We start from the raw sequence: 27,807 nt of genomic DNA, 5'->3' as shown, positions 1-27,807 counted from the left end.
GCTCGGGCTGTATTGTTTCCTTGCCTCCATACTCTACTACTTGCTGCCTCTGCACTCTCGAGCACGTTTGAAAATGGAACATGCGGGGCATAAGAAGCACCTATTGTGATAAGCACTTATTTTGTTTCTCAAATCACTGAGTTGAACAATTTAGGGTTTTTAATTTTTTTTAATTTACATATATTAAAATAAACGGATAAATGGAACTCGTTATAACCGCGATCAATACCTATAACCATCTATTTAAATTTCACGAATGAACGGTTATACCCATAACTGTTTGTTTATCTAAACGGTTACATCTAACCGTAACCGTGAACTTTAAATGGACGGGTAACCGCGTTTACCCCATACCCGTGGGTATTTTGCCCATCCCTAAATTGACATATGAAATTGTCAATTTAGATCTATAATATGGATTGTGGGTACCAATTTTTGAGAATCCTCCTCATTTGATTAAAACTCAGCCATTTGATGATACGAAGGGAGTTTATAGGACTCGAACTATATGTAATAACTCTTTTAGCTAATTTTTAGAACGATCTACCATCTTATGTTACCAATAAAAAGTTGAGAGCCAAATTTGAATTTCAATATGACATTTGAGTCTAACGAGAAACCCACGCCAAGTAGGAAAAAAAGTTATTCAACCAAGAAAATTAGATTTGAATTTTGGGTCCAATCATCTTTAATAACATAACCAAATGTTAATACTTAAGCATTAGTTGTTAGTTGTGAGACCAATGTTTTCACCTCCAATGCCAAAAAACTCAAATCTTAACCCTTTTCACATTGAGCAAGAAGATCAAAATACGTAAACCCGCCACGTGTTTAGAACTCAAATATAAATACATAGGTCTAGATATTGAATCTTTGCAAATTTCTACGTTGCTGTTGTCAAAGCTAGATTTTGATGGAGATATGATGAACCCATTTTTTTTAGCTTTTTGCACATCCATGTTTAATAATGGTTATAAATAAAGAGGGATGAGAATCTCATGATTTTTCTTTGAAAATTAACTGGAATTTCAATAATTATTTTGCTGGAAACATTTTCAATGTTGTATCCTTTGAAAGAATATTTATAAAATAATATAGAAAAAGAAGAATGAATGTTTAGAAAATGTGAAATTAAAAAACATAGTTTGGCTTTTATGAGGAAATTATGTAGTCATTAGCAGAGAATATTGTGGAAAATACAACAGAGTGGAAAGTTGTTAACACTTAACAATGCAATGCACCGGCCACCGTCCCTCATTTTTTATTCAAAATAACATCATTTTATATTCACTACTCACAAGTTTTCCGGCTCGTATCAAATTGCTTTTAAAATTTCTGAAAATTTTTTTTGATGAAATATAAGTGAATTCTGAAAAGCATTTGGAACGTTTTTTTTACAAAAAACACATTACTAACATTTTTTTGCAGAAAGCATTTTAAATATATTTGGAACGAAAAATCTTTTTCTCCACAAGCTCTTTCAATCATTTTGAAAACACTTCCAAACGAGTCATTTCGTACTAGATTGGTACTGAGGTGCCTAAAAAGTTGGTATAAAAAAAGTTGAGCTCAAAAAGGTGTTTAGTAAACACTTAAAAATAGCTTATTTTCATAGTTTTGAGTGAAAAATAAGCTCAAAATGTGAAGTAGTAAAAATGAGCTTATTCTCACAGCACAGCAGAAACAATTTTTTTTTCAAATCACAGCAATACCAAACTTTACAAAAAAATATATTTTAAATGTATTTATTCAAGCTATTTTCTAATATAATAGTATTCCGAATCTTCGATTAAGTTATCCTACACTATACACCAGAAAGTCGAAGTTTAAGCTCTAATGGATAATTTTACATCCAAAATAATCAACCAGGATAATACTAATCAAAGTTGAAGAGAACCCAGTAAAAAGTAATGAAATTTGTTCAACGCTCATATATTTAAGAAAGACAAAACTTCACACACAAAGCCGAAATGAGATCATAAACTATATCATCCAAAATATAACAATGATATAATTTTTGAAGTTTGTAAATACCAAAATAGCAAAACATTTACGATGACAATTTTATTATTTATGAGAAACTAGGAAATGGTCGTACCCAGTGCACAAGGCTCCCGCTTTACGCAGGGTCTGGGAGAGGTGAATGTTGAGAAACTAGGAAATAATTAAATAAAAAAAAGTGCCAAAAAAAAGTGAATCCTGTAGAATTATTAGAGAGACAGACCATATAGCCCACTTTAAAAAACATCGATACTCTTCCCAACTTGGTAATTACCACTTGCACAATCCGTCAGATGTGGGGTTTTATTACAAAAGGTCTCGGTGTTAGTTGGAGTGAGGTTATGATATTTAAGCTCTTCTTTTCTCATTGATACGGTCGATGTGAGACATTTCAACACGCCCCTTCACTTGGGACCCAGCCAATTAGTGGGTCACATATGAGAGATCCATATATCGACAACCACGTGGAGCCAAGGGGAATCACCCTACACGCTGGGCTAAGGGACCCATTATCATCACACGGGGTCAAAGGGATCCATCCAACGTGGAGCTAAGGGGACTCACCCTACACGCATGGCCAAGGGACCCACCATCATCGAGCGGGGTCAAAGGGACTCACCCTACACGCATGGCCAAGGGACCCACCATCATCGAGCGAGGTCAAAGGGACTCACCCATCACGTGGCAGTACAGTACGGGCTCACACCTTAGCTCTTATACCATGTAAAATTATCAGAGAGACTAGACATACGGGTCCACTTCCAACAACATCAATACTGTCTCAAACTTGGTAATTACCACCTGCACAATTCGTCAGATGTGAGGTTTTATCACAAAATGTCTCGGTGTTAGTTAAAGTAGGATTATGATATTTAAACTCTTCTTTTTCATTGATACGGTCGATGCGAGCCATTTTAACAAATCCAAAGATATTTTTTCAATATACATAAAACACATAGTGATACCTTATGTGTGATTGTATATCGTAATTTATCACGTCGTGTTCCGATTACGCTCGAAGCAAATACAGAGATGTCATCGCACCTTTTTAACCCATTCGCGCGAGCGAACACGCCACTACACACACTCCTCTCTGTCTGTCTGTCTGTCTCTCTCTCTCTCTCTCTCTCTCTCTCTCTCTATAACTCAGGAAAACTAAAAAAACGAAGCGGAGCTGCGGAAGGCAAAAACTAAAAGAAAAAAAAATATATAGGAAAAGTGGGTCCCGCTGAACAGTTTAATTCGGCCGCCCGCTTTGTCGTCTCTTTCGTCTCCGTCCACCACCGTCGTTCCTAGGCGTTTGACTCTCAATCTCTCCCCCCCCTCCCCCCCTCTCTCTCTCTCTCTTAAATTTGTACTTTCTCTCTCTAAACTGTGATATCCTTGATCCGTCTCTCTGCTTCTGCTCTCTTATAATCTTATTTCCCAGAAGTGTCTTCTCATCCCTCTCTCTTGGTTCAGCAAAACCCAGAACGAGGAATCCAAAATTCATCCGAGTGGGGTACAATAAACCCAGCACTTCACACACCAGAGACCGAAAAAATCCACTGGTTCTTTGAGCAAGCCCATCACGTCCTTTCCGCAAACCCAACAGCTCTGCTCGTACCCTTTTAATTTCTTCTCACTTTGTATTATGTTCATCAAGGGGGGCGTTTTGCTGAGGGTAGTTGCTGGGTTTTGAGCCCTTCTTGCTGGGTTTCTGAAAATCTTGCTGGGTTTGAGAGATACACAGAGATTGTGGAGCCATGGCTGGCAGTAATGAAGTCAACGTCAATGAATCCAAGGTAGCTGGTTCGCCTCTCTCCTTATTTTTCTCAAATTTGACCCCTTTTTTCTTCCAATTTCTGAATTGGGTTGCCTACCAAGGCGACGATTAACCATTTCGTTTGTTTTTTTTGTTTTCGGAGTTTCAATTGGGGCAAAATCCAAAATTTTAATTGGATTTTTACGCCTTTTTGATTTGGTTTCAAGGGGCTTGAATTTTCAGAGTTGTTTCTAATTCTTCCACTTCTTGTTGTGGAAAGTACAAATTAGTCACATCGTTGTTTGTTCTTCCCCTTTTGTTTGTTTGGGGGCTTTTGGTTTGGTTGCTTACGCTTCTTTTCTGTATGCAGAAGGTTGTTCCGCTCAACACATGGGTACTAATCTCCAATTTCAAGCTGGCTTACAACCTCCTCCGCCGTGCCGACGGAACATTCAACCGCGAGCTGGCGGAGTTCCTCGACCGGAAAGTCCCCGCCAACACAGTTCCGGTTGACGGGGTTTTCTCGTTTGATCACGTCGACAGAGCCACCGGCCTCCTCAACCGTGTTTACCAATTTGCCCCCCAAAACGAGTCTCAATGGGGTATCGTGGATCTTGAGCAGCCCTTGAGCACCACCAAGGTCGTCCCGGTCATAATCTTCTTCCACGGTGGAAGCTTCACTCATTCCTCCGCCAACAGCGCCATCTACGACACTTTCTGCCGCCGCCTTGTCAACACTTGCAAGGCGGTTGTAGTCTCCGTAAACTACCGCCGTTCGCCAGAACATCGGTATCCTTGTGCTTATGAGGACGGATGGGCGGCTCTCAAGTGGGTGAAATCGAGAAAGTGGCTGCAGAGCGGGAAGGGGAAGGACTTGAAAGTTCATGTCTACTTAGCTGGAGACAGCTCCGGCGGCAACATTGCTCACCACGTCGCGGTAAAGGCGGCAGAAGCGGAGGTTGAGGTGCTCGGAAACATCCTTCTGCACCCGATGTTTGCAGGGCAAAAGAGAACAGAATCAGAGAAGAGATTGGACGGGAAGTACTTCGTAACGATACAAGACCGCGATTGGTACTGGCGGGCATTTCTCCCCGAAGGCGAAGATAGAGATCATCCTGCGTGTCACGTTTTCGGCCCGAGGGACAAGAGCCTCGAGGGCTTGAAATTTCCCAAGAGTCTCGTTGTTGTGGCGGGCTTCGATCTTATGCAAGATTGGCAATTGGCCTATGTGGAAGGGCTCAAAAATGCAGGGCAGGACGTGAAGCTTCTGTTCTTAAAGCAGGCGACGATCGGGTTCTACTTCTTGCCGAACAACGAGCATTTCTACTGCCTCATGGAGGAGATGAAGACCTTCGTGAATCCTGACTGTTAATACATTGATTCCACTTAACTTCACCCGCAAGGCAGCCATTGATATATAGCAAAAAAGCTTGTCATTTTTACTCGGGTGCCCTATCGTGTGTACCTGTACGATTGTCTGGTATTTACTTACTTTGTTTACCATTTGTTGTTGTAATTCGAGGGTTCTGTTCTGCTGCCTCGGAACCGTATGTTCGGGTTCTTGTTTCGGCAGCTGGGAAGGATTGGAACTCGTTTATTGGATTCGGCATAGCCACCGGATGTAAGAGTCGGAGAAGAACTTGCCACGGGGATGCTACTCTGTCGGTATCCCAAAAACATATGGCAGTGCGTGATATGACTTGGGATGCCGCCAGAGTGGGATTCCCGGTGTAGGCAAGTTCCTCTCGAAGCGTTTGGGGTAATGCTTTGGTGGTTAATTAATATATTGTTTAGTATATGGATTTTATTGTAAGCACTACTAATTTGAAAAACATGAGACTCTGGAACGGGAATGCTTCTTGTCTATGAACATAAAATGTTATACTTAATCTCGAGTCCTAATCTTCTCTTAATGCTTTATTTAGCTAGTAATCTGGTTTATTTTACTTTTGATTTTTTTGAGTCAATTTTGCTTTTTACATGCAACCGAAGATATAATTCGTAGTATTTATGATTTTTGTTGCACGTATTCATGTTAAGAGACATGCATATACGTGAGAATAGTAGTAGAACAAGATGATATATCACGCGTTGAGAGCTTTGAATGCAATCACGTGATTGATGCTGAGGACACATCGCGTATAAGAGATGTAAATGCAAGATGACGTATATCTTCGATTACACAATAAAATCTCGCTTTAATTCATGTAAAATTTGGATGTGAAGCGTAATGAATCGTGCCATCCTCACCACTCCACAAATTATTCTAGTAAGTGGTTGAAAAATGGAGAGTGGCATATGACTTGAGAAAAAGGAAGTGATTATTTCCACTCTTTGGGTTGATGAACATTTCTTTTTGGTGTTCCATTTAAGGATTTAAAACAATTGAAAAATAAGGTACCAAAAATAAAAGGAAAAAGATGGGGGAGTTTTCTTTGTTTTTTTTATTCAATAATGCTATATATTTTTATGAGTTAAGTACAAAAAATTATTGAATTTTTTAGGGTGATTTGAAATTAGTCTTAACTTTTTGAAATATTTTAAATAACTACCTAACATTTTGAAAATTAGACATCTGGTAGGTTAGCGGGTACCAACATTAAGTGATGACGTTACTAACATTAAATGATGTGATGGACAAATACAAAAGTTGGTTTTCACTAATCAACGTCTTTAGAGTTTTAATTCCTCAAATTAACCCTTTTTAGCCAAGTTAAACAATAAAATTGTTTAGCTAAATGGCTTCAACTTGGTGATTCAAATATACATAGATGACTTGAGAGCTAAAACATGTTTAATATTGTTCTCATCATCATTGAACGCTAGTGAACCTAATAGATGTCTATTTTTCAAAACCTTTAAGTAGTTATTTGAAATGTTTTAAAAGATTATAACTTATTTAATATCACTCATAGACATTAGATAATTTACCAGATTTAACCCTATGTTTATCATAAACAATTATTATTTGGTCATAACGCTACGATAACGGTGAATTTGTTTTATGTTATTTACTATCTGTATTTTGGGATTTGGGAATTGGCAAATGCAAAGAATTGGGAGTGTTTTTTAGGTGGTGGGGAGACTCATCTGGTTGGTAGTGGTTGGGAGTTTTGGATGCATTCCAAAGGCATCACGTATGAAAACCCATTGGACAAAAAAAAAAAAGCAAACAAATTTAATAAGATTTTTGGGGATTTGCTTTTGAGTGCTTAAAGTTAATGGCCACTAAGTGGTACAAAAACACAGCTATGCTTTGGACAAAGACATGGAACCCTGTCCTTATTTGCCTCATGACTTTCTTATGCTTTAATTAGGTTCCAACTTCCATCAAATTCATTCATTCACTTTGGTGTTTCGATGTGAAGTCTAGTTCGCTCTTTACTGTTAACGGGTCATTTAAAAAAAATTGAAATATTTGATAGGATTCGTTTTGAAAACATAGAATGTAAGAGAAATAAATGTTATGACTTCCTTACCAAATTAGTAAACTAGGTTTTGCTATTCCTGCTGAGCAATGAAACAGCTCAATTTGTTAAAAGAGACTCACGCCCTTTCTGAAGTCCAAGAATCCGCTCCTGTGATTGATGAACCTCAGCGTGTTCTTGGTTACGCCGACGCTTACCAATTGGTCTTTATCTTTTGTATTTACAAATTACAAGATAATATGTATAAGTTGAATTGTTGAAACGACTTAATAAAAGTACAAAATAAAACAACAAAATTATGCACATTTTAGAGTGCAAAAAGGAAATTCAGCCTCAACTGTGAGGAGACAGGTTGCACTGCCTTGAGACTCTTGACCAACCAACTAACATTTGTGTTCTCTACTATAAACTATGTTCGACTCTTTTCGTTTAAGTCGTAATTCGATGCGTGACGATTACCATTCGATACGTATCTACAAAACTGAAAGATTAAAAATATAACAAGACATCTTTCGCTCACGTATTAGACGAGCTCGTTTGAATGTGCTTTTAAAATGACTGAACGTGTTTTTGGTGAAAATATTTTTAAAACCCATCTTTAGTAAATATGCAAGTAAATATTGAAAAAACACTTAAAGTGCTTTCTGGAAAAAGCACATAAATGGTGCTTCTTGCAGAAATCACTTAAAGTACTTTTGGAATCCAAAAATATTTTTTCTAAAAACTTTTTCAATCATTTTAAAAGTACATCCAAACGAACCTTACAATTTGTTTATAAAAAAACAAAACCCTTATACGTAAACTGTAGTCTAAAACAAAAAAAAACTCAATCTCGAATGCAAAGAGACGAAACACACTGTCTGAACCAAATGAGTTGGTGTGAATGAGAGCTTTCTTGCTCGGATTGTCATGGGTTGTTTTTTTGGTCGATGTCGTATTCTGACTTTGTCCTTTGTTAATTAGCTATTAATGTTTTGAAGTTATTCCCTAATACGACACTTAAGTCCTTGTCAACAAAATGGACTTTTTCTTAATAGCGACGTGCAGATAACGACAAAACCCTGGTGGGTCATTCGATGCCCTACGTGTTCACATCTCCTTCATGTCTTATGTGGAATTTTTTTCAGGCTTATATTATTTCTATATTTTTTTTATTATTTTGTTGGTTGAAAATTTGAAATGATAAGGAAAAAGATTTTCCTATTTATTGGATTTAGGAGAGCATTAATTGGTTAGGTCTTGTTAATACTTGTCACCCATATCTCAAGCAAGTTCTTGTTTTAGATCTTTCACTTTTCTTTGAAAGGAAAAATGAAAAAGTGGGTCCCTTCTTAATTTATACGTGTTATCGTTATGTATTAGTGTAATTTCGTTTTGATTTTGTTAAATATTAGTGTTCGTTATAGCTTTATTGAGCGTCGATGATTTTTTCAATGTTCTTGGATGTCGATGAAGATATTCGCCGTATCACCATGCCAATTTAGGGCTGGGCAAACGGATCTTGGACCCGAGGGTCGGGGCGGGTACAAATTTAAGAGAAAACGGGCCCTCGGCCCGAATCGTTTCAACCATTCATTATAGGGAGATTAAATCTCCACCATTGATTTGAATTCCAGAATCCTCCCGACTCTTCTCGTCTTGACCTCGATCTCGAATTCTAGAATCCTCCCGACTCATTTCGTCTCGACCTCGACCTCGATCTTGATTTCTTCGTTTCAGCAACCATTTTCTTCTCACAAGTACTACACGCTGCTGCAACAATCACCCATATTCTCCTTCCCCTCTCTTCTACAGCAATCACCATCACTGCTGCAAACAAAACTAAACACACCACTGCAAACCGCAGTGGAGGTGAGCGTGCAGCACGAGAACTACAGGAGGATGCAAAGGGCTTTTGTCGCATTGGCTGCAGTTGTTGATTTGAGGATGGACGCTTGTAGGATTTTCTCGCAGAGGCTAAGGAAATAGCTTGGAGCCTTGGGTGGGGTGATGTTGATGTGCTTTGGTAATTGCAGAGAAGAGTGGGATACTAAAAATTGATCGATTTCATCGCTCCAGTTCTTAGATTTGTCTCCGGCGGCGCCTTCTTCCTGTCCTGATTCGATTTCGAACTCGAATCCGAACTCGGTCAAGTGCAAATTCGACTGGGAATCTGGGTTCTAGGATACTAAAAATTAGAAAGAAAAAAAAATGCAGGGTACCCGTTGGACCCGTAGGAACCGACCCGTTTTATACTGGCCAGTTTAGGTCCAGTTCCCAGTTTTAAAATAGTAAAATTTGCCCCGGCCCATCCCGTTGTATTTTCAAGCGGGTCCGGTTCGGTCCTTCCAATTTGGGCCTGGCCCGGCCCGTGCCCACCCCTATGTCAATTGCCAAGCAAGTTGATTATTTAGATTTTCCACTTTTCTTCGAGAAAGAAAATGAAATAGAGTTATTTTTATGACTTTATTGTCAGTAATCGTTTTAACTGTATTGGATATCAATGATTGTTTTAACTGTATTGAATGTCAATGATCATTCCAATTTTTTTGATGTTGGCGAAGATGTTGTATCACCATGACAAACAACTTCTTTATTTAGATGTTTCACTTTTCTTTGAAGGGGAAAATGCAAAATTGGTTAATTTCTAAATGTGTACGTATTGTTTTTATGTATTTGGCATTGTTTCGCTCCACCTTTATTGGATGACAATGGTCGTTTGAACTATACCGAATGTCGATAGTGGTTTCAGAAGCAAGCCTAGCAGGCCAAGCATTAACCTGTCTCCAGACAGCTAGTCCTCACCAGGTTGCTGGAATTGGGAAGCGTGTAAGTTATCACACTCCCTGCCTCCCAAAGGTGCCTAAAGAAAGGGCCAGATGCAATAGAGCGACAACTTAGGAGCAAATTCCCCACCGGCGGGGGGACAAGAGACGACTGCCTCGAGCACATCACGACCTATAGGCAACACCGATGAGAGACAAGGATTGCCTGCCCTTCATTTTTTCATGTCCTTTCATGCCCTTCTGTTTATGTGGTTACGGTTAAACAACGTAAACATTTTATATTACTATTTATTTTTGTCTTATTATCTTTATAAAAATAATAATATAAAATGTTGACGTGGCTTAACCGTGACCATCCAAAACAGGAGAGCATGGAAGGGCATGAAAAAAGGGAGGGCAGACAATCCTTGTCCACCGATGAGACCTGGTAGAGCAACCATCATTCTTTAAAAAAGGAGGGGGGGGGGAGGGGGGGGGAGATATCTCAAAAGATCGGAAAAAAGGTTGAAATATGTTTTTAGATGTCGACGAAGATATTGTTGTATCACTGTACTAAACTTCTTTATTTAGATCTATTTTTTGGGTTGGTTGCATATTTATTTAGATCTTTCAATTCTCTTCAAAAGTGAAATTGCAAAACCGGATCATTTTATATATGTTATTCTTATGTATACGCATAGTCTTGCTCCAGCTTGTTAAGTGTCAGCGATTATTTCAACGGTATTGAATGATAAAAATCATTCTAAGATGTCAACGAAGATAACATTGTGTGTAGTTTACCAACATCATAACAAGGGGAGGGTAAGAATGAAATCAATACATTCGAATTAGTAATGAATCCAATTTCATCATAATAATAAAACTTTGGGAGATTTGTAATTTAGGAAAAGCAAAAGGGAAAAGGAGAGATTGAACCCATAAATTAAAGCATGCGAGAAACGACAATCCTTCAGATATGAAACGACAGATGACGGATTAACAATTATAATTAATTGGAATGTGCTTATCTTTTGCAATATGATCCAAGGAATGGTATAGAGTTTCATGTGTATGATGTCATTTTATCAACACATAAAGTTTCATTTGCTTTCCCAATGAAAAAGAGAGGAAAGGTGGAAAAGAAGAGAGCAGATAGTGAGCTCATTGAAAAGAATATATTTTTTTTGCGTCGGGTTGGCAGTTGGTAAGATTCATATCTTGTGGAATCTCATCAAAATTCGAGTTTTATTGCTTGCAGTCTTCGTTGATGCGTGATTTGTAAATTTCTACATAAATTCGTACTGATGACAACTAGTAATTAGATGCCATACTTAACTCCTACCGGCTCGAGATTGTGGGAGTGGTCTAGCGCTGGTGATAAGAGTAACCAATCTTTCCCTAAACTTTTATGTACCTGAAGAAAAAAAAATTGTTTTGGCTGTATTGTGAGAATAAATACATCTTTTATTATGTTGTTAAATGTAAGACATGTCTCTATTTAACAGTCTGTTTACTTATTTGGAATGACTAACATTATTGATGTTCCTTCGACAAAAAAAAAAAAAAAAAAAAAACATTATTGATGTTCCTAACATTTCCTTGTTTATGAACATATGTACATGAGAATTATTCAAGTTCATGAATTCTCTCGTTTCAAGTAAGAAGATAAGAAGCTTACAATTTTTCCTATTAGCCCATTAGCTCTCATTTTGCTTCCTACTAGCCGATAATTTTCCTTATAATTTGTCGGTAGAGAAATGATTTTCACACACCATTTTCACATTTTGCACATCCATGTTAATTTAAGTCCATTGATTTTCTTTTAATTTATTCAATCAAATTGTCAGAAATACTGAAAGATAAATGAAAAGAGAAAACAAGAGAGTGAAAATCGCTTCCCTTTGGTAAACGATAACATGAAGTGCAAGTAGCACTGAGCATTTTCTAAAGACCAAATGTACAATGAGGGTAAGATTTGATGCACAGAAGAACACTTTGTAAAGAATAAGAAGTTATTACCTTCTTCAACATTTTCATGAACACATCCAGCAACCGAAACAGGTCCGTTTACGAAGGCGTTGTGCATACAATTTAGCAGCAGTTGGATGGTCCTGCTCCTACAGGGGAAGTAGAAACAAATAATTTAACATCTGGAAATCGGCTTCCAAATATTACTTGCTCTTGCTTCAGATGTAATTTGATACATATTCTACAGCCTACAGCCTTTCAAACAAGGCAAGGACTAACTCTTCACTGTCAATGTAGTTTCTAAAAAACATTTGTAGATTCAGTCACAAATACCGGAACTTTCTGGTGGAAGACAGGCGGCAACCCTCTTTGAAACGTTTGAGGTCTTGGTGAGATGTATTTTGATTTCCGCAGGTATTCAGCGCCTTGGTACCCTTGGTCCATGAAATAATGTACAGATTCTGCAACCCAGCACGGTCAATCAGCTGTATATATATGTGAAACAAATAGGAAATACAAACTGATGACAAACTGAAATAACATAAGTTTCAAAAGCAATCATATCATTTGGCTTGATATATAGAATACGCATAAAGAAGTCATGAGTGTCTAAAGAAATATGCAGAAGGATTAAATTTCCTCATTTGGAGACGGTTGCATGAGGGTCAATCATGTAATTACAGCATCCAAGGAATCATGTAATTACAGTATCCAACGATTTCAAGATGCGACAGAAGCAACATCCATAAGCTTGTTAAAGTTACCTAGCGTTGGTTGGAGGTAATGGCGTACACTTTGTTCTAATAGACTTCACTAACAGGATCTATACTTTGTTCCTTTGATGGCATCTCATGCATTAGTTATTACTGACTCAAGGAATAAGAAATTCAGGTTTAGCTGCGGTGTACTATATACTTACATCTAGGAGTGATCTCGTAGCAAGACTACTGACTACATATGCGCACACACTCACTCACTCTTTTAAGAATACATTGCTCCACAATCAACGGAACATGACTTAGGGGTGGTTTGGGAGTGAGGTGCTTAAAAAAAAGCACCCATGAAAAAAAGCTGTGAGGGTTTTAGGCGTTTGGTAAACTAAAAAAAAAAAAAGCTTATTTTGGTGAGAATAAGCTGTGAGGGTTTTAAGCTGCTGTCAGCACATCATACGGTAAACGAAATGCACATCTAAAAAGTAATATTCTTGAATTCCAACTAATCCAAATTCAGCCAATGCCATCATAAATCAATAAGTAATCTCAAAATACACACATAATTATCAATGAATAAGAGAGAAATTAAGTTTGTTTTCTAATATAGTTCAGTTCAACCAATGATAGATAGGCCATAAATCATTCAACCGCATCTAATTGATTCTACAAATTGCTGACACATAAATAGAAGAAATTATTGCATTACTCCTACCAATCAAGATGCGTCAGCACAAACTATTTCAATCAGATCGCACTTTGACTTCCCAAGTGTCTACTCGAAGCATGTGATCTGTAAATTCTTCCTTTCAATGATCATAGGATGCCATCAAGATCACTTGTTGGTCAATCTGATGGCTAGCGGATGAAAGAATAATTTTTTACAAAGAAAAACTTGTTGAGCTGATTTATGTTTTGAATGAATCCAGTGTGGCGCTAATCCAGATGATGAGATCAGAATGCTCAGCCGCCTAGCATCTTAGAAAAGGGAAGGAAAAAGAAAGAGGACACTGAAAACAATAGAAAACCGTAGGATTCTAACAGTTGTATTAACAGGAAATAGTGTGCAATCATTCTGAGCAGATGAGCGTGTACATGCAGCAAAAAATCTAGGCAACTACTGACTAAAGGGAAAATGAGCCATTTCCAACAAGCCACTTTCTGAGTGAAGATGTGTACCTGTAATAATGTTGAACCCCTGTTGTGTCTTATGAATTTAAAGCTCTCTGAAAGCTTTACGCAATTTCTGCCATTCAAAGATCTCTACCAAAGTGACATGGAGAATCATGATCACGATGAATCCAAAGGAATTTCATATCCATGCTTCCACATTAATCCTAATACTTGTGCCACCTTATATCTTTGATCACACATTAAGTAGGCTTTGTACAATATCACAAATGTTTTTTTGGTACATGCAATTTTAAAATTCTCCATCTGAATAAGCACACTCTCCATTTCCTTTAAGCGCTTTTGTGATGCATACATGGCCATCTTACAATGATATAGGGACCTGCAAGTTCTCCACCTGGCAAATTCTGCACGCTTCCCAAAACTTTCAAGTCTATCCACTTCATTGCATTTGAAATAACTTGAAAGTATACATCGCATCACACCTGCAGTATGTATAGCAGTTTTGCGCTCAAAAGCCTCATTTATTGACTTCTCCATCGCCTCAAAGCAACCCTCTTGAGCATAAACTCTAATCAGCGTAACATTCAACCAAGGTCTATATTCATTTTCTGGAATAAGTTTCATTAGTTTGTGAATCTTTTCCACTGTCTGTCACAGAACTCTTGCAATATGCACAAATCATAGCTCTTATCAATGGGATTTCCTTGCTATCTATGTGATGTTTTAGCAACTCATACGTTCCCTCCATCTTTACCAAATAACCTGAATGAGCATACCCTCGAAGCATTAGCAAGTGAGTGCTAATATCGGGACTAACAGGACCCTCCTTCATCTTTTCGAAAGTTTGTTCCATACCATTCCACATCCAAGCCGTTATATATCCAGCAATCAAACGATTGTATGTGCTTAAATTAGGCAAGAGGCCTAAATCCTTTAAACCCAGGACAGTTGCCTCCATATGGTCAACCAGCATCAAACGACCAAATACAGAAATAAGAATGTTGTACGTTACAACAGTAGGACGGCAATCTGGTTCCTTCTTGAGGTCCCGAAACAAAGACTGACATTTAGCAGTATGACCATTGAACATATAAGCACTCATCAGTGCATTATAAATAGAAGTCGTCTTCATCCTCTTGTTTATAGCCTCGGTAAATAACTCAACGGAAAGTTCAACATTCTTAGCTTTACCTGCTATTATAATAGCCTCTGCATATTCCTCTGCGCTGATTGAAGTCCTACTAGAAACCTGCCGTCTTCTCCAATCAAAAACCTGTAACATAAGCGAAAAAAATCAAAAGAAAAATAGATAGTTAAACACCAACATTTCCTAAGCACGGTAAAGATTAACCATCCCTTACATTCAATATTACTTGTCTGTAGTTGTCGGTTTTGATATTTTTCAAAAGACGCAAGCACATTTCACATAACCAAACCAAACCAATCCATTGTGTTTTTGTCTTTTAGATAGCCGGCACTCCATGATCACGTCGAATCCTTATGAAAATGAATCAAGAACGAAATCGCGCTAAAGCTAGGGCGTCACCCGTAAGTGGCGCGCTGTGTGGCCTGAGCACAGTGATAAGTGAGCAAGGGTCGCTGTATCTCCATCGGCACCCGGATACAGTGTTAAATGAGCAAGGGGGCTATAGAAACTTCTTTTCGAACGACTCCACTCAAAGTTGTTTGGGAGCATATGCTCCTATCAACTTTACACGGGACACACAAAAGAAGTACTTTGATCCTATTGGACGGGGAAGGGTGAAGAAGCTAGGACAGAAGGGTAGAGTTCAAGAGAGCAAAATGCGTTTAGGAACGTGGAATATAGGAACCTTGACGGGAAAATCTATGGAAGTAGTAGAAGTTATGGTGAGGAGAAGGATAAATATTATGTGCCTACAAGAAACTAAGTGGGTTGGTCGTAAGGCAAAGGATCTAGAAAACTCAGGGTTTAAACTATGGTATTCGGGCACAAATAGAACGAGAAACGGTGTTGGCATCATCGTGGACAAGACCTTGACACAAGATGTTGTAGATGTCAAGAGGGTAGGAGATAGAATCATGGCAATCAAGATTGTAATAGGACAAGAACTTATCAATGTGATTAGTGCGTACGCACCTCAAGTAGGGTTGGATACGAGTTCGAAGGAGAAATTTTGGGAAGACCTTGGAGACTTGGTGCAAGGAATTGCTCAGACGGAGAAGTTATTTATAGGAGGAGATTTAAATGGACACGTGGGCAGGGAGACAGGCAACTATGGAGGTTTTCATGGTGGCCATGGTTTTGGGGAGAGAAACGAGGATGGGGAAGCTATCTTGGATTTTGCAATGGCATATGATCTCTTCTTAGCCAACACCTTCTTTAAGAAGAGAGAAGAACATGTGATTACCTACAAGAGTGGGTCGTCAAAAACACAAATAGATTTTCTTCTAATGAGGAAAGGGGATCGTATAACTTGTAAGGATTGCAAAGTTATACCAGGAGAGAGCGTGACTAATCAACATCGCTTGTTGGTGATGGATGTACATATCAAAAGAGTGAGAAAAAAGAACAAGACTTGGAAGTGCCCAATGACTAGATGGTGGAATCTAAAAGAAGAAAAACAAGCCATTTTCAAAGAGAAAGTAATCACCCAGTGTGTGTGGGATAGAGAGGGGGAAGCTAACCAAATGTGGGATTCCATGGCTAGTTGTATCCGCAAAGTAGCAAAAGAGGTATTAGGAGAGTCCAAGGGCTTTGCCCCACACCAAAAGGAATCTTGGTGGTGGAATGAGGAGGTACAAGCAAAGGTGAAGGCTAAGAAGGAATGTTGTAAAGCCTTATACAAGGATAGGACCGATGAAAATGGTGAAAGGTATAGAAAAGCGAAGCAAGAGGCGAAGAAAGCTGTGAGAGAAGCTAAGTTAGCGGCTTATGACGATATGTATAAGCGACTAGATACCAAAGAAGGAGAGTTGGATATCTATAAACTAGCTAGAGCAAGGGAAAAGAAGACAAAGGACCTAAACCAAGTGAGGTGCATCAAGGATGAGGATGGAAAGGTTCTTGCTACGGAGAACGCGGTTAAAGACAGATGGAAAGGTTATTTTCATAATCTTTTCAATGAAGGACATGAAAGGAGTGCTTCTTTAGGGGAGTTGAGTAACTCAGAAGAGTGTAGAAACTACTCTTTTTATCGTAGAATCCGGAAGGAAGAAGTGGGTGTAGCTTTGAAGAAGATGAAGCATAGAAAAGCAGTAGGCCCAGACGATATACCAATCGAAGTGTGGAAAGTTTTGGGAGAGACAGGTATAACATGGCTCACTGACCTTTTCAATAGGATTTTGAAAACGAAGAAGATGCCGAATGAGTGGCGAATGAGCACTTTGGTGCCTATCTACAAGAATAAGGGCGATGTACAAAATTGCATGAACTATAGGGGAATTAAGCTAATGAGTCATACAATGAAGCTCTGGGAGAGAGTCATTGAGCATAGATTGAGGCAAGAGACACGGGTTTCGGACAACCAATTCGGGTTCATGCCAGGGCGCTCAACCATGGAGGCAATCTATCTCCTACGAAGATTGATGGAAAGATATAGAGATGGGAAAAAGGATTTACACATGGTCTTTATAGATTTGGAAAAAGCGTATGATAGGGTCCCAAGAGACATTCTTTGGAGGATTTTAGAGAAGAAAGGAGTACGAGTAGCATATATCCAAGCTATACAGGATATGTATGAAGGAGCAAAGACTGCCGTAAGAACTCATGAAGGACAAACCGAAAGCTTTCCCATAACTGTAGGATTACATCAAGGCTCATCCTTAAGTCCTTACCTTTTTGCGTTGGTAATGGATGAGTTAACAGGACATATTCAAGGTGATATTCCTTGGTGTATGCTTTTCGCAGACGATATAGTGTTGATAGATGAAACTCAGGAAGGGGTAAATGCAAAGCTTAACCTTTGGAGAGAAGTGTTGGAATCTAAAGGTCTTCGCCTAAGCCGATCAAAGACAGAATATATGGAGTGCAAGTTCAGTGCAAATGGAGGCCAAAACGAGTTAGGGGTGAGGATCGGAGATCAAGAAATACCAAAGAGCGACCGTTTTCGTTACCTAGGATCTATCTTGCAAAAGAACGGAGAATTAGATGGAGATCTCAACCATAGAATACAAGCTGGATGGATGAAGTGGAAGAGTGCATCCGGCGTGTTGTGTGACCGCCGTATGCCACTAAAGCTCAAGGGAAAATTTTATAGGACGGCAATAAGGCCGGCGATGCTGTATGGCACAGAATGTTGGGCGGTGAAGCATCAACACGTACACAAAATGGGTGTAGCGGAGATGAGGATGCTTCGTTGGATGTGTGGGCACACGAGAAAGGATAAGATTAGGAATGAGGATATCCGGGGTAAAGTAGGAGTAGCCGAAATTGAAGGAAAGATGAGAGAAAATCGGTTACGGTGGTTTGGACATGTGCAAAGAAGGCCTACTGACGCTCCGATTAGAAGATGCGACTATGGGACAGAGGTTCAGGGCCGAAGGGGCAGAGGAAGACCTAGGAAAACTTTGGAAGAGACCCTAAGAAAAGACTTAGAGTACTTGGATCTAACGGAGGACATGACACAGGACAGAACACAATGGCGTTCTAAGATTCATATAGCCGATCCCACTCAGTGACTTGGATTTTCCAAGTCTCCAACCGAGAAGTTTTCCTCACTCGGGAAATTAAGGGAACACTACCTCAACTTATATGCTCCACTCACAAAGCTTCAACATACAAGCTTCAACAAAAGAAAATTCAAAGAACTTAGCGAAGAAGGCTTTGGTGTATTTAACACAATACGTTGAAATGAAGGAAAGCTTATTTATTGATATCCCCGATAAGTTACAAATATGTACATATACTTGAGTCAAAATAAACAAACAAGAGGGAGCCTTCACAAAGGTTGCTTAGGAGAAGTCTCAGCAGTCGGTAGAGCCCCAGAAAGAGAAGGCACCGGAGGGGGATCATTCGGAGCCTCAGTACTGGACAAAACCCTAGAAGGAGGAGGCATCAGAGATTGATCATTTGGAGCTTCATTACGCGGTACAGCCCCAGAAGACGAAGGCAATAAATGCCTTTGGAACAAACCCACAAATCTCTGATGATCAAGTAAAACCTGACCATCAGATTCCTTCATCTGGTCAAGCTTCCTCTTCATGTTTGTAGCATAGTCATGTGCGAGCCGGTGCAACTGTTTATTCTCATGCTTGAGCCCTCTAATCTCCTGTTTGAGACTCATCACTTCAGCCGCCAATGATTCAACTTGGCGGGTTCGAGCAAATAGGCGTTGGGCCATATTAGACACAGAACCTGCACACTGAACACTGAGAGCCAGAGAATCCTTAACAGACAACTCATCAGACCGTTTGGAAAGTAGTCTGTTATCTTTGGGAGTGAGAAGGTTCCTGGCCACTACCGCAGCGGTCATATCATTCTTCATCACGGAATCCCCAACGGTAAGAGGACCAGTAGGGGAGACGAAGGATGGGCGCCATATGTTGTCTGGAGAAGGCGGGGCTGCCTCTTCAACAAGGTTCAAGTCAAAACGACGGTCGGAGGGGCCAGACATTTTCAAAGGTGTTGAAGAGAGAAGAGGTCGGACAAATCAAGATCTTAGAAGTGCAAGAATGGAGCTTCTACTGGTGGATATTCAAGTGTGCTTTGGAACTTAATGTCAGCCCCTATAAAAATCTGCACTCGACGAAGCTTCAGAAATCGAAGAGGCGCCTGCTCAGAAATCGAAGAGGCGTTTGCTTTCTCAAAAGCTGGGCTGCTCAGAGACCACGAGGGTCGATCTCAGAAATCGAAGAGGTGTTTGCTTTCTCAAAAGCTAGGCTGCTCAAAGACCACAAAGGCTGATCTCAGAAATCGAAGAGGCTTGCTTTCTCAAAAGCTGGGCTGCTCAGAGACCACGAGGGCCGATTTCAGAAATCGAAGAGGCACCTACTTTTCCAGCCTTGTCAGCACCTGTCACACGCACACTCAGCTTTGCTGAAATTATGGGCATTCTGTCGAAGATTTTTGGCGAAGTAAAAAGCACATGAATCGTACTGTTCAATCACCCACTCCCCACACGCAACAGTAGCTCATGGGTACCACAGATAACTTTGCCAAAGTTCTCTGACAAAGTTGAGACACGTGAAGCTTGCAGCTCCCACTACATCGCTCTGACCAAGAAGGGTAAAAGAATTGCAAAGAAACAACACTAACAAAGTTTAGACACATAAATTTTGAAGGTCTAGCTACCATATTATTACCCACAAGGGTAAAGGAACAGTACCACTGCTGGATAATTGGAAAGTCCCGGTGTGTCAACCTCTGTGCTTCGTGGCAAGGTAGACTAGCAAACATGCCCAACCTTTACTCACATTCGAGAAAACACTCCTAACAAGATTGCTTGCTCCAAAATCGAAGAGGCACCGCCCTCCGAATCTCGAGAGCCAGACTCCCAACATGATTACTTTCTCAAAAATCGAAGAGAGGGTAAAGGAACAGTACCACTGCTGGATAATTGGAAAGTCCCTGTGTGTCAACCTTTGTGCTTCGTGGCAAGGTAGACTAGCAAACATGCCCAACCTTTACTCACATTCAAGAAAACACTCCCAACAAGATTGCTTGCTCCAAAATCGAAGAGGCACCGCCCTCCGAATCTCGAGAGCCAGACTCCCAACATGATTACTTTCTCAAAATCGAAGAGAGGGTAAAGGAACAGTACCACTGCTGGATAATTGGAAAGTCCCTGTGTGTCAACCTCTGTGCTTCGTGGCAAGGTAGACTAGCAAACATGCCCAACCTTTACTCACATTCGAGAAAACACTCCCAACAAGATTGCTTGCTCCAAAATCGAAGAGGCACGGCGCTCCGAATCTCGAGAGCCAGACTCCCAACATGATTACTTTCTCAAAAATCGAAGAGACACCGCTCTCCGAATCTCGAGAGCCAGACCCCCAGCAGGATTGCTTTCTCAAAAATCGAAGAGGCATCGTTCTCCGAATCTCGAGAGCCAAACCCCCGACAGGTCTGTAATCTTCACACGCAACATCAGCTTTCCAGATACCACAAACCACTTTTTCAAAGTGCTCTGACAGAGTTAAAACATGTGAAGCTGGCAGCTCCCACTACCGTGCTATAACCAAGCAGGGTAAAGGAATAGCATTATTACTTGATGTTAGGGAGACTCCTATATATGTCGACTTCCATCCCTAACGGACAGGCAGACCTGCAAAAATGCTCAACCCTTTCTCTTATCTGAGAGGGCACTCCCAACAAAGCCTTTCGAAATATTCAGCTTTCTTTCCCCCCGATAATACCTCTGTAAACAAGCTATACTAGAGCAAGAATATCTCATATCATCAGGGTTAAAAGCAAGAGTATCCCATATCATGCTTTTTCCCTGTCTTTTCCTTTGACCTTGTTCTTACCTGCAAGACAAGGAGAAAGAGAGCAATCAGTCAACACTTGGAATCAAGCTTCCAGCCAGGAACTGACTGCCTGGAACCCCTTACCTGATTACTTACCTGGCATTGCTCTCGAGTACTCATCTTCAACATCTTATGCTTCCAGGGAAGATACCGCATCTGCCTGAGGAACAGATAGGGCAAGTGAGAAGGATACAAGGAAGCATGTGGAGACAAGTGTAACAGCACACGTGCCGATACATCCACTACTCTATCAAAAGCAAAAGTATCCCATATCAGCCGGGTCGAACGTACTCTAGATTTGATGGACTTGTTTTGACCCTCAAATTCTTCAGTCGGCCTTATACTCTGGAGGAAACCAGAAAACCCTCCAGCCCAGTTCAAGAATAAGCCTGTGGAAAGTTACTTCTTCAAAAGCAAAAGTATCCCATATCATCTCTCCTCATTTTTCTTCTCTTTATCCTTCATGCTGCCTGCAAGATAGGGAGAATGTGAACAATCAGCCGGAGCTCTGATTGCTTACCTTGTCTGTCACCTCTTTCAGCAGATCCCCCAGCTCGGCGACTTGGGGGACTCCTACTACATGGTTTGTATCTCGCTTGACCAAGCATGAAACTACAAGTAAGCTTCAAGTGAAATTGATACATTACCTTGTGCATCTCCACCAGTTACAGATACCACCCCTGGATGGAGGAAGAGTACTTCCAGAGAAGATGCCACATCTACCTATGAGACAGATAAGGCAAGTCAAGACGATACCACACTCCGGTACTTAGAAGTTTCGTGGCTACGAGATCATTCTCCCACAATATTTCCTAAAGTCATTTGTACTAAATCATTCACTTGTACTCACTAAAGGAGAGCTTGAACCTATGTACTTGTGTAAACCCTTCACAATTAATGAGAACTCCTCTATTCCGTGGACGTAGCCAATCTGGGTGAACCACGTACATCTTGTGTTTGCTTTCCTATCTCTATCCATTTATATCCACACTAATGACCGGAGCAATCTAGCGAAGATCACAAAAAGTGATCGTTTTCGCTACCTAGGATCTATCTTGCAAGAGAACGGAGAATTAGATGGAGATCTCAACCATAGAATACAAGCTGGACGGATGAAGTGTAAGAGTGCATCCGGCGTGTTGTGTGACCGTAGTAGGCCACTGAAGCTCAAGGGAAAATTTTATAGGACGGCAATAAGGCCAGCGATGTTGTATGACACAGAATGTTGGGCGGTGAAGCATCAACGTACACAAAATGGGTGTAGCGGAGATGAGGATGCTTCGTGGGATGTATGGGCACACGAGAAAGGATAAGATTGGGAATTAGGATATCCGAGGTAAAGTAGGAGTAGCCAAAATTGAAGGAAATATGAGAGAAAATCGGTTCCGGTGGTTTGGACATGTGCAAAGAAGGCCTACTGACGCTCCGGTTCGAAAATGTGACTACGGGACAGAGGTTCGGGGCCGAAGGAGTAGAGGAAGACCTAGGAAAACTTTGGAAGAGACCCTAAGAAAAGACTTGAGTACTTGGATTTAACGGAGGACATGACACAAATGAGCGCAATGGCGTTCTAGGATTCATATAGCCGACCCCACTTAGTGGGAAAAGGCTTTGTTGTTGTTGTTGTAGATAGTCTTAAAACTCAGATTAATTCACCATGAACCCTAATCGGAATAGGCCAATCTTTCATTTCATAAAATCTGATTCCAAGTTAGTGCAACAAAAGTGTGCATATTGTGAATGGCGTACCAAAAATGCCTACTTTGAGCGAAATCTTTCCGAAAAAAAAAAATGGATCCATATAGAATTACAGATACAGAATTAACAAATGCAGAACAATGGCAATTTAGTGGACTTTCATGCTGAATAATTGAACATACAACCTAGAAAAGAACACTAATTTACAAGTAAATTAATCGAAACCTCATACTAAAACCGAAAAAGCTTCAAACTTTAAAGCTGAAGTCTCAAACTTTTATATCAGAAATTACCTCCAGGGCCAAATGAGGCCACGAACGCAGCTGATTCAGAAGCTCAACGACACCCTCTCCGCTTTTCCATTTACGGAGGGAGGAACATACCTTCGCTTCCAAAATTCTAACAATCTTCTCAGAATCCCCAACATTCTGAACCAGTTCGTCCCTCACCCTGGACACCGTGCGGGCCAGATCCTCCCTGGCCCTGAGATCTTGCGTCGAGGGCTTGTCGCTGAACAAGCCGATGATGCTTGAGAAGGAGATGAGCGGAGGAGGAATGGGTCTGAGCATTGACGTCCTGGGTGCGTCTGTAATTTGGGTAGTTGGTGCGGGTGAAAGTGTAGGGGGAGTGTTGTGGGGTTTTGGAGGCGGCGGCGACGGCGGCGGATGAGGATCTGTGGCGGGAGAGGAGCTCAGATTGGGCGGCGTCGGATAGCTTCCAAACTCGCTTCATTGGTTGGTGTTGTGACTGGTGACCGTTGTATCTTCTGGGGTTTACCAAGGGTTTACCTAAGATTTAGTAAAAGGATCCCCTGGAATCCGGGGATCCGTGATCCCGTCAATTTATCCGTATCATATGGTTAAAAATTATTAAAATTTAAAATTTAAAATTAAATATAAATAGTACTGATCGCACGATGTACGATGAATGAATATGATCACGGAATCTTCCGAATCTCTAGAAAAAAAAAGATCTAGCACAATTTGAAACTATTTTGATTTCAATTTTTTGTTGTAGAACAGTGGATGTCCATTCAAAGAATTAAATAATGGATCATTCCACTATATGCTAAAGCTTCCTTCATACGACACATTTTCTATATAAATACAAACCCCACATAAGTCTTTAAATGGGTGAGAAGTTCATGGAAGAAATTGTGATGGAAGAAAGAGGAAAGAAAAAGAGAGAGAGGAGAGGAGATAACAGTGAGAGTTATTTTTGTACTCATATTATTCCAAATTATAATGAAAGCACCACTGCCCTGAGAATGTACTTCAGTCACACTGACGGTAGAGGAACCTTGTAAATTTTGTGTCTTATTTCTTTTATTCCACTGCACACACTATCGTTTTTACAATGCTCTTGTGTCGGTGGAAAGAAACGAGATTTACTAGCCTTATCTCAGATCACACGATCATATCTTGAGCTCCATTTGGCTTGCTGTCATCTTTGGTTACTGTTGATGACCTGCATGAGCAAGCAGGCACCTAATATCAACATCTTCAAGGACTCGAGATGGAGCATCTTCACCATGGGACTCATCTGCCTTCTCGTCGCCGACGTCGGAGGACAGGCTTCGTCATCCGCACCTGACGGCTACGTCCGCGGCGTCTGACGTCCTTTAGGAACACGTGGCAATCTGCGTAGGCAGCCGCTGCAAGCGGAGATCAAGGAGGACGGCAAACTCCATGTCACTGTCAATAAACCATCTCTGTAACAGGCTGGAAACAGCCGCACCAATAACATAGAGATTCACATCAAGGAGTATGGTATAAAACTTTTCTTTGATCTTACTTGGCTTTAGCTTTTGTTTCTTTATTTTTGCAGAAGTTGCAGATGCATGCTGGCACAAAAATGGAGATGGGAAGCTTGTCTGGTCTACCAGGTTTGATAACCAGAGCCTACACCAAGATAAATAAAATAAAGAAAAGGTTTTTGGTGCTTCGCGACACCATGTGGAAGAAATAATAAAAAAATAAAAAAATGGAAATGAAGACAAAGGTGCACGGCACCATGTGGAAACTAAGAGAAAAAATAATAATAACAAAAAGACAAGGAGGGATGGTGCATCATCATGTGATAAGGAAAGAGACTGATGAGCTTGAAAAAAAAAACAAATAAAAAGGGACAAAAGGTAGTGGTAAAATAAAAGGTTATAATACTTTTTATTTATGTAAATGGTGTTGGCTTAAAACACTTTCACAAATTCTATTTACTTTAAAGCAATTTATTTATCATGGACGGTTTTACCGCCTACTGCTTTAAGTTTTGATTTATGTGAATGGTGCTGAATTAAAACCCTTGTCACAAGCTTTATTTACTTAAATGCAATTTATTTACTATGGCTGGAATTACCGCCTATTGCTTTAATTTATTTATTGTACTTATCTTTTGTTACGATGAGTATATAACAAGGACGCGAAGTTCCTTGAACAGATCAGAATCTGCAGTTTCTTGATCCTCATCATATAAAATGATTGAACCCGAAGTTCCATTATACAAAGAGATCATGCATGAAGTCCCTTGATCCTGAAGATCAAGATGTGAAGTTCCTAGATGAGTACCGTAAGTTTGAAGTGTCGTAGTGCCTCAACTTAATTGTAATAAAAACCATAAGAGTCTCAGTCTACAGACTATTAAATAAGGACCAAAAGTTTCTTATGTCCATACTCAAAATGGTTTAGCAAAAACATTTATTAAACGGATGAAATTGATTACCATTGCTCTACTCATGAAAACAAAATTGCCAGTTTTTTCATGGGTACATGCTATTTTGCATGATGCATTATTAATTCGGTTGAGACATGTTACCAACCATTAATAGTTCTTAATACAACTCGTGTTTGGAAACTAGCCAAACATTATACATTTACGAGTTTTTGGTTGTGTTATCTATGTGCCTATTGCACTGCCACAACGTATTGAAATGAGGCATCATCGCAGATTAGGCCATGTTGAACACCATCTATCATTCAATTTTGGAACCCTTGACTGGGGATATGTTTACCGCGTGGTTTGCAGACTATCATTTTGATAAGACAATTTTCCCACCGTTAGGGGGAGAAAATAACATCGTTCCAGAAGAACGATGAGAAAATATCATTCTAGAAGAATGATGAGAAAAGACCGTTCTAGAAGAACGAAGAGAATTTATCTTATTTTGATTCATGAAGTTATCAACATGAAAATGAAGTAAGAATAATTGAATGATGCAACGATGTATCAATCAAATGCTAGATACATTTAATGATGCAAGAAAGTGATGAAATCACATATATTTGCTGCAAATGTGTCTACAAGAATTGATGTCCTTGTTGAAAAAAAATAATAATAATGAGGCAGCAAATGATTTATCTATTGTACGCCTGAAGCGTGGCAGACCTTCAGACTCAAAAGGTTCAGTCATTCGAAAGAAGAAGAATATGACACTATTGAACTATTGCATTCCCGAATCATAATTGTTGCATGCCAGAAGCATTACAGTCGCCGCATGAATATACGATAATCCGCGAACATTGGAATGTTGATGTCTTATGCATGAAGTATGATAGATGTATAGGTTCCAATGGCTCAACTCTCCGGAAGTAGAGATTAAAATCCAAGCTCTATAACGCTCAATAGGAGGTTATGATCTGCATTATCTAAATTATGACTATCCTAGAAGAGATAATATAATGCCCTTGAAGAGGCAATGGATATCCAAAGAAATGAAAAGCTTTTATGCATGCGCATGCACATGAGAATATGGGATCATGGATTGATGATAACCAATGGTAATTTTGGTTTTTATAAGTAGCTACAAAATCATCAATGAACTGTGTTGATATTGAGTCCCGTTTTTTTTCATCAACAAAATTATTGGCCAAAAATGGAGAAAGGCAATTCCATTACAATTTTGTAAGAACGTGAAAAAATGAACCTATATTCTTGAATACAATACAAATAGCCAAAAGATGTTGAATCAAGGAGTTTACATATGGGCATTTGTAATACAGTGTAATACACTCACATGATATGACACAAGGTTACTAATTGAAACCTGAAATTATACTCTTGTAAATGAGTTCACATGAATGGAGAATTATATACGAAGGGTTGTGAGTTGCCCACATCATATCTCCATAAGTAAATCCCTCAAGTATACATGGGAGCAAATTGCTCTGTATAAATTCCAAAGGAAAATGTGTCATGAAGTGTAGAAAATCCCTGAAGGATTCAAATTGCTTGAAGTAAGCCCCTGAAGGGTAAGGCATGAAATATGTACTCAATACCAATGAATGATATAAATTGCCTTAGTGAGTACTATCACTATGATATTGTTGCAACGTACTAAAATCTCTTGCAAGAGTCAATGACTTTAAATTAGAACTCCTGAAGAGTTGATGATATTAAATTGGGACTCCTGAAGAGTCAAGAAATATTATAAAGTGTTGAGAGAAATATTATCTCGAGCTACAGATCGAACAATTTACCAACACGAATCTTATCCATGATGTTTATGATATTAAAAGAACCATATGGATTAAACATTATGAGTTAAATACTCAAATAATGTTGACACTAAGAATGATCATTTATCTTCGTGAGGGTAAAGGTAAATTGATATTTAGTCAAGAAGTAACACATTTTAGTGAAGTATATGCTTTATTGTATTTTGCACAATACATTGAATGAAATAAAGTTTATCTATTAATATCTCTAAGAAATTACAAATATGTGCATACACATGAGTTAAAACAAACAAACAGGATGAAGCCTTTACAAAGGTTGCTCATGTGAAGCCTCAGTGCTCGGCAGTATCCCAGAAGGAAGAGGCACTGGAGATTGATCATGTGGCACTCCAGTACTTGGCAAAACACCATAAAGGGAAGGCATCAGTTGCTTTCGAAATCTAGCAACGAACCTCTAGTGATCACTTTGAATCCGACTTTCAG

At 39.6% G+C, this 27,807-nt stretch overlaps 1 protein-coding gene and 1 pseudogene across 2 annotated transcripts; one reads left to right on the top strand and one right to left on the bottom strand.

The window, feature by feature from the left end:
- Positions 1 to 3,089: 3,089 nt before the first annotated feature.
- LOC126588599 (gibberellin receptor GID1B-like) lies at positions 3,090 to 5,634 on the top strand. 2 transcript variants are annotated; one of them, XM_050253704.1, is made up of 2 exons: positions 3,090 to 3,785; positions 4,119 to 5,634. In XM_050253704.1, exons 1-2 carry the CDS (start codon positions 3,747 to 3,749, stop codon positions 5,115 to 5,117), a joined length of 1,038 nt encoding a protein of 345 aa, XP_050109661.1. In that variant the 5' UTR covers positions 3,090 to 3,746; the 3' UTR covers positions 5,118 to 5,634. The 2 variants fall into 2 exon arrangements, with proteins under 2 accessions (XP_050109661.1, XP_050109660.1); XM_050253703.1 differs by having other exon boundaries at positions 3,092 to 3,785; positions 4,116 to 5,634.
- A 6,074-nt stretch (positions 5,635 to 11,708) lies between these two features.
- On the bottom strand, positions 11,709 to 24,881 carry LOC126588596 (pentatricopeptide repeat-containing protein At2g30780-like; annotated as a pseudogene).
- Positions 24,882 to 27,807: the final 2,926 nt, after the last annotated feature.

The sequence above is a fragment of the Malus sylvestris genome, chromosome 11 (assembly GCF_916048215.2).
Source record: "Malus sylvestris chromosome 11, drMalSylv7.2, whole genome shotgun sequence".
NCBI classification, from domain to species: Eukaryota; Viridiplantae; Streptophyta; class Magnoliopsida; order Rosales; family Rosaceae; genus Malus; species Malus sylvestris.
This window is presented reverse-complemented; position numbering and strand designations above follow the sequence as displayed.